The sequence below is a fragment of the Pogoniulus pusillus genome, chromosome Z, assembly GCF_015220805.1.
Source record: "Pogoniulus pusillus isolate bPogPus1 chromosome Z, bPogPus1.pri, whole genome shotgun sequence".
NCBI classification, from domain to species: domain Eukaryota; kingdom Metazoa; phylum Chordata; class Aves; order Piciformes; family Lybiidae; genus Pogoniulus; species Pogoniulus pusillus.
In genome coordinates this window covers 101,515,728-101,536,656 of record NC_087309.1, presented here as the reverse complement: position 1 = coordinate 101,536,656, position 20,929 = coordinate 101,515,728, and the positions used below count along the sequence as shown (strand labels likewise).

Here is a 20,929-nt window from a genome sequence, read left to right as displayed (position 1 = left end):
TCAGCTCATTGATCACCTGTATTAGGCGGTTCGTTGCACTTCAGAAACCTCTGCTGTGTTTTCCATCCAGAAAATATATCATGATTCAAGTTATCCATAGAGACCTGCTAAGATGAGCTTTCTTTCAGGAAATTGTTGTGCTTCTCTGCAGAACTGCTTGAAGAACATAGTAATGTTTTCCACTGAGGACAGTGGGATTGTTGGTTTGGCCAAACTGTTTTCTAGCTGATTCAGAATTTGTCTTTTCGGGATACTCCTCTTCTGGCTTTTGGGAGATCCTGTGGTTCTCTTCCCTTAGTCTCTGCATGGACTGGTCAGGTTACAATGCATACTATGTATATTGAATTGCTGAGCCATGGTTCTTAGGCTAGGAAGCTTTTTAGGTGCAAGCAGTTATCTGCCACATGCTTCATAAGTGGGCCATAATCTCTCAAAGGCTGAACTTCTTAGCCATGTTTAAAGGAGCTGGTGTCTCTCCTCTGTGCTGTGTGCATGTGTGCACAAGCCTGCACCAGCCAGCTCTTCTGTAGTCTCCTGGCTAAGAGATGACTTAAATGTAGCATGGCTTTCAGCTTGACAACATTACTCTGCATGCTGCCAAGCTGCTGAATTCCATTTCCCGTCTCCTATAGTGATGATAGGCAGAACTGTTTTCTCTAGCTATTTAATCTCTCAAACTCAGAGACTTACTTGCATAAGTTGATACCATGGTATATTATTGAAAAGATAGAGTGCTTGTCTCATTCTTTATTGCAGCTGCTTTGGGGTTTAATGCTGTAGAAGCCTGTACAGCAACATAGAATCATAGAATCAAACAGGTTGGAAGAGACCTCCAAGATCATCCAGTCCAACCTATCCCTCAGCCCTAGCCAGTCAACTAGACCATGGCACTAAGTGCCTCAGACAGTCTTTTCTTGAACACCTCAGGGACGGTGCCTCCACCACCTCCCTGGGCAGCCCATTCCAATGGCAAATCACTCTCTCTGTGAAGAACTTCCTCCCAACATCCAGCCTATACTTTCCATGGCACAACTTGAGACTGTGTCCCCTTGTTCTGTTGCTGGTTGCCTGGCAGAAGAGACCAACCCCCACCTGGCTACAATGTCCCTTCAGGTAGTTGTAGACAGCAATGAGGTCACCCCTGAGCCTCCTCTTCTCCAGGCTAAACAACCCCAGCTCCCTCAGTCTCTCCTCAGAGGGTTTGTTTGCTTACAGTTGCCTTTTGTAAATTAAGTTTTTATTGGTAAGGCTGCTTTAATGGTGTCTTACAAGGTGGGTGTTCTAATACTGTTGTAAAACCATATGTAGTGGTCAACTATTTCCAACTAGTGTCCAGAGCTTTTCTGCAGCTGGCAACTGCCATTTCTTCTGAGCAAGATGAGTGGTAGCTGACACTTAACTTGAGGCAAAGACTTGCATTAAGAAAGCAGTTGCTTTTTTAATCTTCCTGTTTGGTAAAACTGAGCACAGCTTCTGCTGTATAACAGTATAATTGTTTTGTGGTTCTTATTTCAGCATAATGGAGGGACGGTTATTCTTCGAGGTTGAATTCAGTGTTGCACAACTTCATAATCTTGTCAGTGGGATTGCTTCATACTTAATGACAGAGTATTAAAAACAGATATTCAGAATGTACATAGAGGAACTCTTGGGTTTTTCAGCTGGGTTCCAGAAGGGTAAATCTTTGGCAATAACTTGTCAGCCATGGTGGAAAAAGTTATGCTTGGTGGTTGGAAAGAATCTTCCAGGCTGCCTCTGCTGGAATGCCTCAAACCTACCAGAGCTGCTGGATGCTCCCTGAACTCCTTCATGGGAGAAGAGCATAACTAAGTTGATTAAGAAGTTCTCTTTTTACATCTGTGTGGGTGCATCATTCTCCTGTGGGTGCCTCAGAGGTGTGTGATGAGTCCCAGGCAGCATGTCCTTGTAATTAATGATGGAACGTGCAGAGGATAAAAAACATGGCTTTCCTCTTGACACACTAATCTGGGAGATATCAGTTCCTAGATTAACCAGCAGACTGTTCTGGTGTCTTCTAGCATGGCAGATTACTCTTGTGGTGTCTGGCTGTCACAACAGCCAGTCAGCCCCTTATCTGAGTTGCAGAGGCTTGTTTGTGTAAAGTAGGTCAAGAGATAGGGTGGAAACTCTAAGGTGCAGTGAGACTGAACTCAGTACTGCTACATGAAAATCTACTTGTGACATCTAAACTGCATTTTTGAAATTAACTTGTGTGTGCTTTCAGTCTGCAGAAGACAACATACCAATTAAACCTGGCATTTGATCAGCAGTAATTTCACTGAAATTTCTGTTCTGACATTAAGCATGGTCTTAGTGCTGAGCTAGGGATGCAGTTGAGGTGAGGTTTTAAGCCCTTGTGGCTGGGGAAATCTACTTCCACCAGTAGGATGAAACAGCTCTGAACTCCACCTTAGAGGTGGTGGTAACAGCAACCAAGTTGTGAAAATTGCACTAATTTACTCTTAATAAGAATTTATTCTTAGTAAGTAACTGAGAAACTGGAGAATCTGTTTTTTTCTTCTAGTTACCAAGGGTGATGACTGACAGCAGAATAGCTACTAGGTATTCTGCAGTCACCAACTGAAGATGGAAGGAAGTCAGCGACCTGCAGCTCTTCTAAGGATTCTGCATTCCCAATGCCAGTCAAACTTACATGGTTTACTGACAGATGCATTTGTGGCATGTTTTATTCTCTGAAATGAGAGGAGCTGGGGGCAGAAAGTGGTGGTGTCTTCAGCGGCAGATGATGCGATAAAAAGCTATCGATTCACAGCTAGATACTTCAGAGGAGTGATGCATCTGTCTGAGTCAGCAAGTGGGTGACATGGGTTAGTGGAACTGGCTGAAATTGTTGAAACTGTACCACTGCCTATCTGATGAGAGTAGCCAGTAGTGCCTCAAAGACAAAATACTAGCAAGTGAAGCTTCTCCTTGTCACATCTACCAGGAAAACTCTTACTACACTGGTTCAGTGTCCTGTCCTCGTGGGAAAGATTTGCCTTGCTTGAAGGAAACTTCCTGTGTCTTTCTGGAGCACCTCATAGGTAATAAAAAAAAAAAATCCCATCCTAAAAACTGTCTGCATGGTTGGTCTCACTTTTACAGTGAGTTTTAATGATGTGATGTGTTCCTTGAAAGAAATATGCTGCAGTGCAGGTGTTGCTCAAGGGCAGAGAAGCCTCATCCTGCCTCAGTGCTGCAGATGGTGCTAGCAACAGCTCTTTTTGACTAGCTCAGTGGAGAAAGAGCTGACATATGGAAACAGTAGGTGATAGACTACTCCAGACAATACTCAAACCCATGCTTATCTGGGTGGAACTGGCACCTTTGTAGTTTTTCTAATGCTAGTATAAAGCAATTTTTAAGTGGAAATCTTGGCTGTTGACAAGGTGAAGCTATGTTTTGGATTGTCAACAAGAAAATTCCAGGAAAATGTTAATCAGTACTGTTTATTAGCAGTGATCAGCTTGGCTGCATCAGAATTTGTATGCTGACTGGCTCGCTCTTGGATCAGTATTATTCATTCAAAGCCATGTGTAACAAACACCTGTGTGTGCCACAGTGGCTGTCAGGAACCTAGGCTGTATAAATGAAAGGTGTTTCAGCAGGTGAATTTTTCTGTAGAAATCATGCTTTTTTTCTTTTCCACATCAGTCTCTCCAAGAGCACACTCCTCCAGCTCTTCCAGGGTTTGAATTCTCTTCTTTGAATATCTGTCTTCTCTGTCTTGTCAGTCTGACTTGCCTCCAGGGATCTTGTGTGGGGAAATAGTAATGCAACTCATCTATAAATTTAACAATGAGGAAACAAATGTGCATCATAATGAAGTATGGAAGTGTATTCTTGCTTGTTCAAATAAAGTATTCACTAGGATACTGCAGGCCTTTCTAGCTCTCTGTAATCTCTTTCTTTCCTGTTTCTTTTCCCCAACCCTTTACATCTGTTCACTTCTAAAAGATATTACTGTTTGCTCTCAAAAGCACCTTAGCTGAAATGGATCTTTGGTGACACTGAGTATATAGGTAACTAATGTAGCTAAACCTAGAGCCCAAACAAGAAGAGTCCTGCTGCACAGTGTGTCTGCAGAGCTCTGACAAGAAGCCATATGTCTCTAGAAGAAAGCAGTTGAATTTGGACAAGCTTAAACTGTTCCATCTGTAATCAGATACAAGTCTGGCTTCTCGGTTTGTGAATGACTCCTGGTTTTATGCTGGATTCGAGTTTTCCTGCACAAGACCTGAATCCTAGCTGCTGCTTTGCTATTTAGAAGGTCAGAGCACAGGTTCTGAGAATGAAGTTTTAAATGAAATACTGAGTGTGTTAGACTTGTTCATTAACAAGGTGCTCTTCAGCATGTTGAAGTAGGTTATGATATTTCTATGCACATGGCTGTTCTGATAAGTAAAACCTCCAACACACTGGTTTTGATGTGCAGATGAACAGGGAACTTAACAGAGCTGTAGGAGAGTTAAAACTTGATTCAAAAGGTCTGCATTTTTCTAAATGTTTATGAAGACATAGCTTTGGCAATTTGTGTGCATCTTTGAGCTCTGAAGGTGTTGTAGTTGATGCCTGCTGGCGGCTTCTGAGAGCTGTAGAATGAAGAAAAACTTCAGCTTTGCTGAGGGGTGTAAATCCAAGCCTGCCCAGAAGTTAAACTTCCTTGCTTTATTTTGGGTCAGAAGCACTTATCTTCTGCTTTCCACAACTTGAATATAACTGAAGTAATCTTTCTGGACAGTTGCCAGACTGGCTTTTTGCTAAGAAAGACAGATAAAACTTTCTGTGAGGACTCTTGTGCTTTGTAAACGGATATAGAAGCTGACCTTGAATCTGGGACTGTCTCTTCCAAGAGGAAAAAAAATGCTTCCTTTGGATTTCTGAAAATGCCTCTGCATGTAAACTACCTTGGAACAGTAAGGGAGCTATAAGATGTGGCACACATCCAGTTACTTCTCACACTTTCCTTCCTATTCAGAGGATGTGGGGGAAGTATGTGTCCCTTTACATTTTGCCTAATTAATGTCTGCTCCAGAGAACTCATTTCATCTGCCAGATGCACTGCCTGCAGTCTTTTGACCCTTTCTACACAAAGTAGCACAGCAACATTGCTTTTTAATAATACTGAAGGACTTGTCTCAACTGCTCTAAATCATATGTGAGATGCCACTCATGATCCACATTTTTAGAGTGTAAGTAGAGCCACATTTAGCTTTAGTGTGACATTGCACAGTTTCCTTTACAGACTAGGAAAAGAAGCTACCCTCTTAAGGGCCCTGTGAGAAGAGAGACTTATAGCCAGACTGTATGAACAGATGGTCTGATGTGGTACTTGACACCTTCTTGTGACACTCCCCTTTGTCCCCATGAATAGCGAGACTGAAACCGAGCCATAATTCTAGTTGAGTCCTTGAGGACTTCTGCAACAGAGATAGGAGTTGACTTGCTGCTCTTGTTGAAAATTCTGTTTGCAGGAAACTCTTCTATGCCCACATTCTTGCTCTGGTTAGCTTAACTGTTATGACTTATGGGAAAACAAACCACAAAGTAAAGTAATCCATCCTATAAATCTTGGCTGTTAGCCTCAGGAAAGAGGTGGTAATCCCATGGCCTGCATGAGAAGGCTTGGAAAATGCTGGAGTCAATCATGTAGTCTCTGTGAAGCTTGTTCCAGTGTCTCCCTGTCCAGCCAAAGTGCAAAGAAACACCACTCCAAGTATACCTTTTATAAGCAAGAATGCTCTCTCCTAGGTCTTGAGTGGTACCAAACTGCATGCTGTGACAATCAGCTGCTGTATCTGAATTTTTTTTTTTTTGGGGGGGGGGAATATTGAGGAGTTTGTCTTCAGGCAACTCTGACCTACAGAGCAGAAACACTATCTTGAGTGATGAAGTCCAGAACAAAGTCATCAGACACATGGCTTGGCAGCCTGCTGTACTACAACACCTATTTAAATTGCCTGGAGAGAAAACTGATCCAGCCTTTATCCTAGTGGCGTTTTTTATTGGATGGGCAGAATACCAGTGGTACTGCTGGACCTAGAGAGGTGAGGTTTAGACTTGGTGTGCCTCATTAGAGTTAGGGGTTTTCTGCCCAGTGCTGCAGGGCCCACAGACTTACTGTGTAATACCATGCTCCAAGGCCAGGAAGCACATACCTGGGCTTGTCCTCAGCAGTGCCCCTCCTCTGCTGGCACATTTCCAGGTAAGAAGAAGAAGAATTGCTTCTGATTTGAGCATTGTCTGTATTGCTCTTAAAATAGCCTCAACCTTGCTGTCTGGTTATAGATGATTAATGTAGTTGAAAGCACTGACCTCTTCTGAGGGTGTCATCTTGTTCTTTGTGAGTACACCCACACATTCTGCACTCTTCCTATTACTGGAGAAGGCTGTCAGGAGCTGATGTATGTGTAAACACTTACCCTTTCTCAGGAGAGAAGAGTTCAGCCTCAGAAGTTGATTCTCACAGTTCTTGTCAAAACACAACTTAGCACTGCTTTCTTTGTGGATCAGTGTAGAAGTATGTTACTTCCTCATGGAATTGTATAGGATTCTGGAGTTTGAGGTTTTTCTCTGGTTGTTTCGTTTGCTGGTTTTGTTTTGTTTTTTAATTTTGTACAGCAAAACTGGTGCTTTATCCTCCCCTGATCACCTCTAGTGTCCAGAGCATTCTCCTTTCTCTGTCTGGATCCCCACTTCTGTTACTCTTGCATTGAAAGTAGTTTCCCAAAGACAGTGCATGTCCTTTCCTCTTGCACTTACACACCTTAAGTGTAGGGAAACAAAGGTGAACTTAGTAATCAAAGTAATGATGCTGATGCCTTGTAGAGAATTACTGAACACACATAGAGGAGAAGCAAATGCCTTTTCTTTGTATCTGAAGAGTAGGTATTTGTCTGCAGTTGGTATTGGATAATAGTCTTGTGCAAACTCATTTCACTTCAGAGATGGTCAGTGAGATCTTTATAATAGGATAGCATGCCATCTGAGTGACGGATGAACTGGGAGAATGGAAAGGTGCTTTCTTTTACTATGCAGGGCTAGCCTGTACAGGCCAGCGGCAGAGAGCTCTATAAACAGAAAATGCCTGCTTTTAAAACTTGCTGTGCTGAGACTAATGCTATGAGCAGAAACTGTAAAAACCAAGTGAGTGCAAGCATTTTTAATGTTGTCAGAAATATCTACATTTATTTTCTAATCACCAGAAGCAATTCTGCTACAGCTTGTTGCTGTGTGTCATAGGTACAAGGAAAGTAAGAGTGTTCCTGAAACCAGCTGCAACTATTGTGTGGAATCATTGTCACCTCAACATGATTGAATCTGTTGTTGTGCCTCTCTGGGAAATGGATGGCAAAAGCAACAGAATACCTTGAAACTCAGGGAGATCCAGACAGCACTCTGAATTCCAGAAGCAAAGCAGTAGACGCCCTAGGTGTAGTACAGGCCTGGCTGTGAGGTCTCAAAGTTCACCAAGGTTATTTGGGATGAAGTGCACTACTTAGTTCTGAACAGTGACATTCATAAATGTTTCTTACTGTCATCTAATACTTGTTGAATGATAGCAATGTGCTTGTAATATCTGATAGTTTCAGCCTAACCTGTTCCTGGGGCAAGCTTATATGTTTGGAAGACCTATCTTCCACTTTCTTCACGGGTCACTTGTAGTGACTGGATGACGGGCAGTTGTTTCAAACTAAAGAATAGATTTAGACTGGATGTTAGGAGCAAGATATTTACCATGAAGGTAGTGGACCACTGGAACAAGTTGCCTGGGGAGGTCATTGAGGCCCCATCCCTGGAGATGATCAAGGTGAGGCTCGACAGGGCTCCAGGCAACCTGATCTGCTTGAAGATGCCCCTGCAGAGGGGGTCAGACTGTATGACCTATAGAAATTCTTTCCAACTCAGACTCTTCTATGATTCTACTTAGTTTTGCCATCTGTTTCAGCTCTGCACTTGATGTGGCAGGATAGAAGTCTGTAGAAGCTGCAGTACTACCTTCACTTCACTCAGCAGGAGATTGCATGATCTTCACTCAGTAACAAACACTAAAAAGTACTTACAGCCTTCAAGACCTGAATCTTGGATGCTTTCTCTGCTGTGTGTTGCTTCACTAGGGAAGGCTGCCATCCAGAAGACTGAATACCAAGCTCCTGAGGTTTTACTTTACATGTATCCAAGCTGCTCTGTAAACCTAAAGTCTTGGAAAATCTCCTGGGAGAATGAAGGAGGGAGAAGATTACATCATTTGGAGACATCCCAACTTGCTTTTCATCTGACATGCAGACTTCAAGTTTATAAAATTTGACTGAATTTTTAACTTGGGTGAAATGAACTTCTTGGTAGATTTGGTGTCTGTTTCTGGCCAGGCTAACTAGTCACAGTATTTGGACTGCATAGTACATGAGAAAACATGAAGCTGCTTCCTTAGCAGTTAGCAGCCACAGTAGTTAGCAGGGCTTATGGATTTCCAGCACAGGGAGTTGGTTCCTGCTTTCCCTGCACCGTAGGATACCAAGTGTGTGCTGCTAGAGTTGTCTGATTTCATATACACATGAATTGCCTGTCTTGAGGGATCCTACAACATCTGTAGGAGTGAGCATAGAGTCTGCCTGTAGGCTTGTACATGTGTGCACAGAAGTCTAGCACTTAACCAGTAGGTTGTGAACCTGAAGAAGTCTGACTCCTATATCTGTTATAGATTGTAGTCTAGGCTTTGTTATACCTTTATGTGACCTGCTTTGGGAAGCAACAAAACTATGAGGCTGGCCTGAAGTGGTGAGGGATGAGGTGAAGAATCTTTGCATTTTATTCTAGAGAAACTGTGAAACTTGAGAAGGTCTTCATAGATACTCTGTAAGACTTTAGTCATAAAATACTTTGGGTTGGAAGAATGTCTTGACAGAATCTGTCTTCTCTTCTGGTTGCCAGAACCAGCTTTCCCTTCTCCCTGTTGTGGGACTGCTTGTATTTGTGGTAGTCTGACTGTATGGTGAGTTACAGGTGCTGTGACAAAAAGGCTTTTTAATTTTTTTTTTGTGAAGAGCTTTGTGAGCAGTAGGTACCTGCTGGGGCTTGGATTGTACTGATGTCTGATAATGCAGTTAGGCACTTAAACCAGTGGACGGGCAGCTACTTAGTGTGTGAAAGGTGAAGGTGGTGCATGAGTCTCTGGCAGAGAAATCAGACTTTATCATAAAAAAATACAGTAACTATGCAATATTTGTGATAGCCAAACCATTTGAACTATACTGGCAGTTATAAATGCAGATGGCTGCAGATCTCCTTTCCTGCAAGGCTTTGCAGGACACACATCTTTCTGTGGTAAAAGCAGGCTAGAACAGATGATGCAGTCTTGCTTCCCCAACTGCAAAATCCCCCAAGTCTTGTGGAAGAAAGCCAGTGCCAATTAACATGATGAGGAGGTGCTCTGATGAAAGGATTGCAGTCTGAGACAACTTAGATTGCCTGGCCATCTGCTGTGACACTTCAAAACCTACCTCTTTCTAGTAATAGTCTAAGACTTCAGTAAGTTGGTCCTGGTGACTGTTAAACAAAGGTTCAGCAGTCATGAGCATTCTTCCTTGTGCAGTTAGCTAGGGAGCCTTACTATTAAGATGAACAAATAGTTAACCTTCTAACTTGGCCTTTGACTACTGAAAACTAGCTGAGTAGCAGGGCATGATGCCAGCTGTGATTGCTGGGGGAGTGTGTTCTGCCATCATAGATGAGGCAGTATAGCACAGTAGTACTTTCAATGTACACAACATGTGTCCTTTCCACCCATCATGGCTGGCAGTCCTCCTGCTCCGAACGAGCGGTGATCTAGAAGCATTACTTGAGCTTGGTCTAGATCTAGGATATTTCATCCAAAGCTGAAATCAGGTAAAACTCACAGCCTTTATTTTAAGACTTATAGAATGCCGCAGGAATTGTGAATACATTCAAGCAGATGAAAGTGGATTCCAGCCTTCAAAAACTTTTGTCTTGCTTAAGAAGTGCAAGAGATGCTACTATGGTATTGTTATCTCCCAATAGAACTGATTAGTGAAGTGGGTAACTTCATGCAAGCAATTGCAAGCTCCATCTTCTGATTCTTCCTCCAGTTCTGACACCTTGACACAGTTTTCATACTTCAGATTCCATCATATTCTTTAAACTTTCTTTTGGAAGGATTCTGCTATAAGCTTTTGAGATCTCCTGTGCAGCCAGACTTAAGCTGTTTCTGCAAGTTAATTCATTTCCATACTGGAAGTTTTGAATTTGGCTCGTTGCAGTTCTGGCACAACTCTTCCTCAAGTAATGCTTATTGCACATGGTCAACGAAGGGCTGTCTTTTCCTTTTGGAAATGGGAACAGATTTTTCTAGAGCTACTGTGGTGTACCAGGGTTTCCTTTGCTTTTTTTACTTTGCTCAGCCAGATTGCCTTGTCTAGCTGAACTACAGATTTTCTGAATCCACCTCCTGATACTAATCTTGTCTTGTCGTCTTCTTGCTCTTTGTCTAACTTCCAACAGAGCGCCTTGTCTGCTGAGTTACTCTGGTGTTGCTTCTTCCTGCTGTACTTATGCCTGTTACAGGAAGTCTGAGCCAGATGCTTGTGTAGTTCAAGCTGTCTACCACATGTGTGTGTTGGCAAGCTGTGCCATCCTCATCTTGCTCTTTCACCCTTTTAAAAGAGCACTTGAATGCTTACTTTCGAGTTGTTGCTCACTTGCCAGTTAAATCTGAAATCTCTCATCTCTTGGCAACCACTTCTGAGCACTAGGTGGAGGAATGCATCTAACCCCTCTGTTAGACAGACAATGTTTTTGATTACCCCCTTCCCAAAATGTCTAGACTGAAGTATTGTTCTCCCCCACTTCCTGAGGCAGCTTTCAAGGTGGAGAGCAATGCTACCACAGCTCTGCAGAGTGCAACAGGCTGAGGGCTATCTGCAAAATCCCAGTACTCTTGTGATGGGTTTTGTGACAAAGACTGATAGGAACTTAGCCCTTTTCTTAACCTTGGTCAAAGTCAGATCATTATAAATAGCTTTAAATTGAAGCTATCATTTGTACTTCCAAAGCATTCAACAAAGAGGAACTTCTTTTGAAGACAGGGGCTGCCACTTCGCCAGTTGGAACATAAACCACAATTGTATAAGGAATACTGATGGACTAAGAGGATCTTACTCAGACAGGATTGCTTTGATAAGATTACACATTTCATGTAGCCACTTAAAGACTGTGAAGCTGCAGCTAAATAGTAATTCTGAAGCTAAAATTTCTATAGTTAATGTACTGCTTATTAGTGATGCTTGGCTGACATCCAGAGGAAACTTTGTCCTTACAAGGGAACCACTGTGGATGAGTCTAGTTTTTCTTCTACTAATAATTAAACCTCCTCCTCCATGAAGGAGTGGCCATTGATCTCTAGGACTTTCTGATACTGATTTCACATGTTCCTCTATGTCCTGTAGCTTGTCACTTGCTGTCAGCTCCCTCTGCTATGAAGCCAGAGTGGAGAACACCTGAAGTTACTGTGATATTTATACAAAGTGGGGTAACCACTAGTTGTAAGAAGCACTTGTTCTGCATCAAAGTGTTATATTTGCACTTGTGGGAATAAACCAAGCTGGCTATAAAGTTGAGAGTTTTTCTCCCTGCTGCTGAGTCAGTTTCAAGGAATTAGAGGCTTTCCAAACTGTTGTGCATCTCTTCCTAAAATAGTCACTTGCTGGTTGTTTTGGTTCCTTAGACACTGGATGATACTATTAGAGTATCAGAGTATTAGGAGGATGCAAACAAAGACCCCTTCCAGCAAAACCCAGTATTTTTATTTGCCTTAGGGCTTCAAAAGAAGTATGTATGGGCGCTGATGCTAGAATATATGGTCAGTGACTGTCTGTGACTGCAGTTGGAAGTTAATGGACTGGATGGATGTCCTCCTTCTACTACAAAACTCTTGGAAGGTCTAGAGAACAAGTCTTATGAGGAACAAATGAGGGAACTGGAGAAGAGGAGGCTGAGGGGAGACCTCATTGCTCTACAACTACCTAAAAGTAGGTTGTAATGAAGTAGGGTTAGGTCTCTTCTTTCTGCTATCAGATGATGGGATAAAAGGAAATGGCCTGAAATTGTGCCAGGAGATATTTAGTTTAGATATTAGGAAAAAAATTCTCCATGAAAAGTGGCATTGGAATAAGTTGCCCAGGGAAGTGATAAAGTCAGTGTTGCTGGAGGTGTTCAGGAAATGTATGGCCATAGAACTTTGGAATGGGTTTTAATGGCCATGGTGGTGTTAGGCTGATTTTTGGACTCCAGGTCTTCTCCAGCCATAATGACTCTGTGTAGGAGTTTCCAGAGGCAAATGGTGAGTGAATTCCAGTCGACGGAGCTGTTACCAGTTTGCCTGAAGCCCATCTTACAAGTTGGTCTCTTGATTTGCCAAGCTGTTTTGTTTTCAAGGTCTAAACTGGTTCAGTCTCTCCATGAACTGTAAGTTCAGCAGCAATTTTACTTCATTAATGGATTGCTCAGGTGTCCTTGGAAAGCCTGGTTCTTGAAGCTGCTGGAATTCATAACTCTTTCAATGTATTGATGAAGCTTGCTAGTACAGTCCTTGAGAATGCTGTGCTTGACAGACCATCTCCTTGACATTGAAAGCTTACTGTTTTTTCTTCTCCAATATAGGATCTTAGTCTACCCAATGGCACGCCTGTGGACACTTCTAGCCCAGCCTCCTCCTCCTCTCTCCTCAACAGACTGCAGCTGGATGATGACTTCGATGGGGAAACCAGAGACCTCTTTGTTACTGTTGATGACCCCAAAAAACACGTGTGCACAATGGAGACATATATCACATACAGGGTTACGACAAAGGTATAAGGCAACATTGTTTTGTTCCTAATACTTTTTTTTGAGGGCAGGGAAGTGGGAAGGGAGCTTTCTAGAATGCATTGTGTGCCTTGCATTGTGTTTGTCTTGAAGGACAAGAATTTAGTGCCTTTCAGTACCTCCTGAATGTGTTGAAGTTGTAACTTCTTTTGGTAGAATAGTTAATACTTCAGCATATGAAACTATGCAGAACTGCTCTGACTCTTAAGTAGGATTGTTTGTGAACTTGCAAGGCCAGTTTCTTTCATTAGCCCTGGAGTTCATATGAAGTAATCTGACACCCATTTGGTTAGTTTCCCACCCTGAAGAGCAACGTGCCTTGTTGTTGCTCTGTTAATCACATTTTCACGTTCTTGTCTATCCTTTTGTGAAATATTTAAAGCTTAGTGTTTACCATACTTTGTCAGCCACTTATCTAAGTTGTGATCCTGACCCACAGCTGTAAACTAGCTTCCATTCATTGTTGGTACAGAAGGCTGTAGGTTTAGCTGCTGCCCCATCATAAGTGAAGATCATGTTCGTGATCACCTAAAGAACCTGAAAGTGTTCAAGTCCATGGGACCCAACAGGATACACTTCCCCATGGGTACTTAGAGAACTGGTAGCTGAGGTTTCTAAACCCCTCTCTATTATATTCCAAAAGTCGTGGCAGTCTGGTGAAGTCCCCACTGACTGGAAAAGGGGAAACATAACTCCCATTTTCAGAAAGAGTAGGAAGGAGGAGCCAGGGAACTGCAGGCCAGTCAGTCTCACCTCTGTGTCCAGTAAAATCGTGGAGCAGTTCCTCCTGGAGGCACTACTGAGGTGGGAGAATAGTGAAGAGGTGATTTGCTACAGTCAGCATAGCTTCACCAAGGGAAATCCTGCCTGACAAACCTGGTGGCCTTCTATGAACAGGTCACAACAGTTGTAGATAAGGGGCGAGCAACTGATGTCATTTACCTGGATGTGAACAAGGCCTTTGACACTGTCCCACACCACACCCTGGTCTCCAAGCTGGTGACACATGGGTTTGATGGGTGGACCACTAGGTGGATAAAGAACTGGCTTGTTGGCTGTACCCACAGAGTGGTTGTCAATGGGTCTATGTTCAAGTGGAGACCAGTGACAAGTGGAGTCCCACAGGGATCAGTCCTGGGACCAGTCTTGTTCAACATCTTTGCCAGTGACATGGACGTAGGCATTGAGTGCATCCTCAGCAAGTTTGCTGATGACACCAGGCTGTGTGGTGCAGCAAACAGGCTGGAGGGAAGGGATGCCATCCAGAGGGACCTGGACAGGCTGGAGAGGTGGGCACAAGCCAACCTCATGAGGTTCAACAAGACCAGGTGCAGTGTCCTGCATCTCGGTTGAGGCAATCCCAGGCACAAATACAGGCTGGGCAGTGACTGGCTGAGGAGCAGCCCTGAGGAGAGGGACTTGAGGGTGCTGGTGTATGAGGAGCTCAACATGAGCCAGCAGTGTGCACTTGCAGGCCAGAAAGCCAACCAGATCCTGGGCTGCGGAGGGGCATTTTAGGCTATCAGGTAGTGACATGACTAGGGGGAATGGAGCAAAGCTGAAGGTGGGGAGATTCAGGCTGGATGTGAGGGGGAAGTTCTTCAGCATGAGAGTGGTGAGACCCTGGAATGGGTTGCCCAGGGAGGTGGTTGAGGCCCTGTCCCTAGAGGTGTTTAAGGCCAAGCTGGATGAGGCTCTGGCCAGCCTGATCTAGGATAGGGTGTCCCTGCCCATGGCAGGGGATTGGAACTAGATGATCCTTGTGGTCCCTTCCAACCCTGACTGATTATGTGATTCTGTAAAACTACTTAGCTTAAGAATGCTACTGCCTACCAAAAATACATGGTAGATTTTTTTTTTTCCCAGAATATGTTGTCGTTCAATCATTTAATGCAATCTAATGACAGTAATAGAGTGATCTGAGAAGTCCACTGCACTCAAAACTGCAACGTTTTGTTAGCTAACTTATTTTTATTAGCATTAGCTCCTAGGTGATACTGACATCTGTTTTGGGCACTTACAGTTACCCAACACTTTTCAGTGTTCTCTAACTTATCTAGGAATATACTTGATCCACTTCTTCAGAAAGATTAACATTCTTCCCACCCACTCTGTTGGTTCTATATTCTTTGAGATAAGGAAGCTTTTACAGGCCACAGATGTTTTTAATTTTTAATTTTCCTCCTCCCTCTCCCCTCATTCCCCCCCCACCCCCAAATGACTACTCCAAAGTTCCACTTTCAGGCTGCATGGGGGGAAATGTTGCTCCTTTGAAGTAGCAGCTACCTCTTACTGCACACTTAACATAGGTCTGTTATTCGTTGTTGCTCTAAGCATGTTAGCATTTTCTAGTAGTTAAGATTAAGGAGTACTGTAGGAGACCTCTGTTGCTGAGGGATAAGTTGCCCCAGCTATTACATAAACAGGAGGAGTTGGAAGCACGAAATACTTTCTACAGGCAAATGGCTGAAAGTGACTAACTTCTTCTCTTGTAAGATCCAGTTATTCTGCCAAGATATACTTCTTTGCTGACACCCTAATAATGTTCCTTTGCTTGGGAAACTTTTCAAGGATACAGGTTACTTTCTTTCTTAAGAGACCCCTGCAACATGGGTAGGGTATTTGCTGGGTTTAGATCAGATGTTTTACCCAGCAGTGTCATTTTCTTAATTAAGAAAAGATCATCCTGTACTTCAGTTTTTGCATACCTACCTGTTAATACTCGTTGAAATTGTGATCTCATTGTAACACATAAATCTGCTGTGTCATAGTATTATGTACTGTTTCACAACAGTGTTGTCATTTTTTTTTTCTTATCACCCTGAAAGCTTCAACTCTTCAGGTTTATTGTTTTAAAATTGTCTAACCTCTAGGGCCTGCATCTGAAGGACAATCTGTTGTTTAAAGGGTGGCCGTTTGGAAAGCTAGCAGCCTTGCTGCATGTTCAAGGCCTCTTTGCCAAGCTAATTGCCTAATTAGCTGCTGTAGCTGGAAGCAGTAATGAAACATGGCGAAAAAGCTGCACAGAAATAATTCCTAGACAGTGCTGAGGATGTGTTGGTACTTGCACCTTCAGGTTCTAGATCAAACTTCTACAGCAGACCTTGCTCCTCTTTTCAATATAAAGCCATGCCTTCCTAACCAGCTGCCTTTTAGCCTTGCATGAGAGTAATTTGAAGATCTTAAGGGCTGACAGGATTTCTCTAGTGGCTCTAGATGAGGAGGCAGAGATGGTAGCTACTTTTTCTTTCTTCACGTGATCGTGCTACTGGAATGCTGCTCCAAAGATTTGGACAAACATAGGTCCTAGAATGAGTTATGCTGGAAACTTCCCTGCTATGAGAAGCAGCATCACTAGGTGGAAAAGGAGAATGTAATCACTAGACTGGATGACACCACGGGGAAGGGGAAGAGTGTATCTGACTGTGGTCTTGTTTTTTTTAGCAGAGTGGGGTTTATTCCTCTTTCTTTAGAAAGAATCTTCATTGTAATATCAAAAGAGAAGTCTTGCATTGTGGTCCAGACTTTGCCTCTACTAATGCCTTTGTCAGCAGATCATGATGTGTCAGAAAGGGTTATAAAGTCTTGTGGTTTGGTAGGGGCCTCTAGAGGCCAGCTAGTCCAACCTCCCTGCAGTGAGCAAGGACATCCCTAACTAGATTTGGTTGCTGAGAGCCCTGTCAAGCCTCACCTTGCCTCAGCAACCTGTTCCAGCGCTCAGCCACCTTCATTGTAAAGAACTTTTTCCTAACGTCCCATCCGAACATTTAATCCAAAACAGTGGCTTGTATAGAGGCTGAGAAGAAAGCTTGGAGTTCTCTTAGTCCTGCTTGTGCCTTTACTTAGCATCTTGCTAAGTGCAAGGTAGCATACTGCATCTTTTCTTATAAGTAAATGCATTTAAATAATGTAATGAGATGCTCCAAAATAACGGGGACTGCAATTCAGACCTAAAGCCCTCAACTTTTATACCCCATTTTCTTCTTGCTAACAACAATTTTCTTACATGAGGCTAGTGAAACAAAAAAAAAGAGGAAAAATGTTGTGGAACTCTTACATGGTCTTGTCTGTGATGATTGGAGTGTCTTGGATGTTCTTGCTGATATGCGTTTGTGCTCTTCAGTCTAATGTACACTCGAGAGGATCTACCAAGCAGATCTTTCTGAGGAGGAGAGGGGAAAATAAAGCTTAATCTTATGTAATCTTCTCTTCTGAGAGAAATAACAGTAAGCATACTTTCAACTTCACTTGTACTTTCTAGGATGGCACAAATCTCCTGTGTGTCTTCCCAGGAAGGTCTGAACAGTTGTGTATCATTCTGCAGTTGTTCTGTGGGCTCCAAGGGAGAGGTATTCAAACCAGGTCTTGTTTTCTTTTTCCCATCTTCCTTGTGTGTCCAGTGCATGCCTTAATGTGCTCAGGTAATCTACTAAACAGCTCAGTCCCTAGAGGGGAACAGGTGTAAGTCCTATGATGTGTTTCTCAGGCAGGCTAAACTACTTAGGCCAGTTGAAGCTATAAACTAAGACCATCAGCTGTGCTCCTTTCTCTCTCTGCTACTCTCCTCTTCACTAGTGAAAAGATTTTGCCTCAGTTTAAAGAATAACATGGAATGGATTCCATAATCAAGTGTAGTAAGAGGCCAGAACTAGGGTCAAAATTACTTTGTTCATGACAGGCTAGCTCTAGGTTTCACTGCTAACTTCTTTCAAGAAAGACAAGAATCTTGCACAAGACCAAGACTTAGTGATTACCTTAATGATTGCCTCAAGTAAAAACTACTAACTTCGTTCAAGAAAGACAAGAATCTTGCACAAGACCAAAACTTAGTGATTACCTTAATGATTGCCTCAAGTAAAAACTACTCCAACAGAGGTAAAGATGTCTGTAACCCTGCCTTCTTTCCAGCAAGTAAAACTTAGCTTGGAATACTTCGGTACTTCCTTAGTGGAACTGTGCTGTCATCTTCAATAAATCTCTGGAAATGTCTTGCCCATTATTTTTGGGAGATTCAGACCTGCCATGTAAGTTTTCAGCTTCTTTTGGGAGAGGTGCCTATCCTTGCATGATGAGATTTATGAATCCTAAGAAAGCTGGGGGGAATTAAAGTGTCAGAAACACAGATGTTTCACTTACTGTCCCTGGACAGTGGCAAGTCCTTCCTCCTTTCATGTGCAGCCTGGAGAAAATAACTTGTGCTAAGCTAATGAACAGTTTGGTCTGAGATCCAAATTCTTTTAGTGTTAGTGAGGTTTATAGACCTTGAGAGACCCTTATATTCTGTCCAGATAGTCTTTGAAAAGCTTATTTTCTGTCTAAATTTGACAGCCTGTACAGCAAACACTGCTATGCTAATGACTGTGATGTATTTTCATCTGCCTCCCTCTGAGGAACAAAACCTGATATATGTAAAACTTTGCAAATCTATTTGTGATGTGAAGGCAGCAGAAGCAGTTTGGTAGAAGTGAACGATAACTAATGCCAGGTTTGTGCACTGAGCCTTACACTGCTTTCAAATTCTAGACCAAACAGTATCTATACAATTCTTAGTTGTTAGGAGACTATTGGTTGATAATGTTCTTGGTGCTAGAGAGACTTTACCTTCACCTAGGTGCCACTCTGTATTGTGGATACATCCTAATTACTTTCATTCATTCTGTGCTTGATCTCTTCTAAGAGGCATTTGTCCAGTGGCTGCCAGCTAACAAAAGCTCTCTACTACTAAATTGTAGTAGTGCAGAGTCACCTCCTGCAAGGCTGAGCTGCCCTGTTAAGGGGACAAAGCTGTCAGTGCTGCTGGCTAATGAGGGCTGTCTGCATGTTGGTGAATCATCTTGTTCAGGTGTAAGACAGTTCACTCAAAACAAGTGAAAATGATTCATATGAAGTCTCGACTTATAGTGTGGTGCTCTTTGTACATGAAATGAGTTGATATTACCCTGAGGTGTAGCAGAGTGAAGCACAAATCTTCAGTTGATATCTAGGTCTTGCTAGTCTTTAATCTACAAACAGAACTGCTCCACTGGTGAGTATTTATTGTTATTCCATGGAATAAGGTGTGTGTCTCTTACCATAGGTAGTACATCAAAGGAGAGGAAGAGGTGATCTTAACTGCTTCTCTTCTGTGTGTCTCTGTCTTCTTTTTCTATAAACCAAGCCATTTCATAGGTGATATCACATTAGCATGCTGTTTACAATGTACTAGAGCCACTCTTCTGTTCATAGTGTGCTAAGGCTGATAGCTTCCTTCTAGAAAGAGATTTCTAGTATAGAATTTGTACAAAATTTCCAGTGGGGACTGGTGGGAGTAATGTGCATTAGCAGAAGAGTTGGAGCCACCCACAGAGCAACTAGAAAGGTGGCCTGCAGATAAAAGCTGCTGTTTGGCTCTTTACAAATACCTAGCAATTGCTGTCAGAGTGCAAGTAAATCCAAGGTCTTTGCTGGAATTTAGCGGGTAGCTTTAGTGTCTGGGAGCAGGAAAGCAATCTACTGCTGGGCTCAGTTCTTGTAGTGTGCTGTTGCTGTAGCATCACATTTGTTACAAGATGGTCTTAATGCTGCATGTAACTAAGTACAGGTCTCTGCTTCTCTGAGCTCTGCTTCTCAATAGGAAATAATGACCATCTACTATCCAATCAGGGCTGTTGCAATACCAGACTTTGTAGCAGAGACTTCTAGTTTGTACAGTTTTTCATTAATGCTTTTAGGCAGCTGTAGTACATGCTGTGCAAGCAGCTTTATGCAGTCAGCTTCCTAGGCTACGGTTTGAGAACCAGATAAAACATTTCCTCTGCTTGCTTATTACAGTCTGTCTGAAACTCACAATGTCAGCTTTAACTCCTTGCTCTTAATGAAAAGTTTTTTTAAATATTTAACTTAATGTACTAATAATCAGGCATACACAGACTTAATCCAAACAGCCTTGTTTCTTCACCTCAGAAATCAACAAAACTTCTTTTTTCACCCTGCCTCAAACCTAGCAATGGGTTATGTTCTAATCATTTAACCTTGAAGGAGTGTAATAAGCCTGTCACTACTGGAATATGCTGCAGGGCTGAAACGTTTTTTTTTCACCCCCAGTTTTGCCAGAGTAGGTATAGGCTGGATATTAGGAAGAAGTTCTTCACAGAGAGAGTGATTTCCCATTGGAATGGGCTGCCCAGAGAGGTGGTGGAGGCACCGTCCCTGGGGGTCTTAGAGAAAAAGACTGGATGAGGCACTTAGTGCCATGGTTTAGTTGATTGGTTAGGGCTGGGTGCTAGGTTGGACTGGATGATCTTGGAGGTCTCTTCCGACCTGGTTGATTCTATGGTTCTATCATAGAATAAACAAGTCATTGGACATCTTTGCTTTTATTTGTGATGGCTAAAGTAGTTCTGCCTCGAGTGAAGATTTCATGTGGTCTTTACCACAAGTAGGTAACTGCCAAGAGATTAACACAGTGCACAGTGTTGTCCCCTAGAGGCTCATCCCATGAAGGTAATCTGAGCAGAATATAAAATGAAATACAAAAAGGTCTTAAAGACACCTCAGCTCCAAATACCCTTTTTTCTTTGTGGTTTTCCCACTGCTTGAATTGTTGGAGAATCTTCCTCTCATCTTCTTCTTGTGCTGGCTGTAAAGATAATTTTGGTTATGAAGTTTCCATGCCAGTATTTTTTGGCCTCACCCCTGCCAGTGACAGCTATACTGCACTTCGTAGCATCATAGAATAGTCTGGGTGGAATCCAAATAAGATAGAAGGGATGTTAAAGATTGTAATTCCAGTCACCATCCCCTAGGCAGGAATGTCTCTTACTGAAATCTGCCGTTGCTGCTAAGCTCTGAATTTAGAGGGTTTGGTGCAAAGTAAACACATCCTGTTTTTTCCCTTCCAGACCACACGAGCAGAGTTTGATTTGCCTGAGTATTCTGTCCGCCGGCGGTACCAAGACTTCGATTGGTTGAGAAACAAGCTGGAAGAGTCTCAGCCAACACATCTCATTCCCGTAGGTAGTAAGCAAGGGTCTGTTAAGGACAGTCTATA

At 42.7% G+C, this 20,929-nt stretch overlaps 1 protein-coding gene across 1 annotated transcript in view; it reads left to right on the top strand.

The window, feature by feature from the left end:
- Positions 1–20,929, top strand: part of SNX30 (sorting nexin family member 30) — a 54,677-nt gene that overhangs the window by 6,809 nt on the left and 26,939 nt on the right. The window contains exons 2-3 of the mRNA XM_064176853.1: positions 12,697–12,885; positions 20,781–20,891. Coding sequence (XP_064032923.1) covers positions 12,697–12,885; positions 20,781–20,891 — 300 coding nt within the window. The remainder of the gene's footprint in view (positions 1–12,696; positions 12,886–20,780; positions 20,892–20,929) is intronic.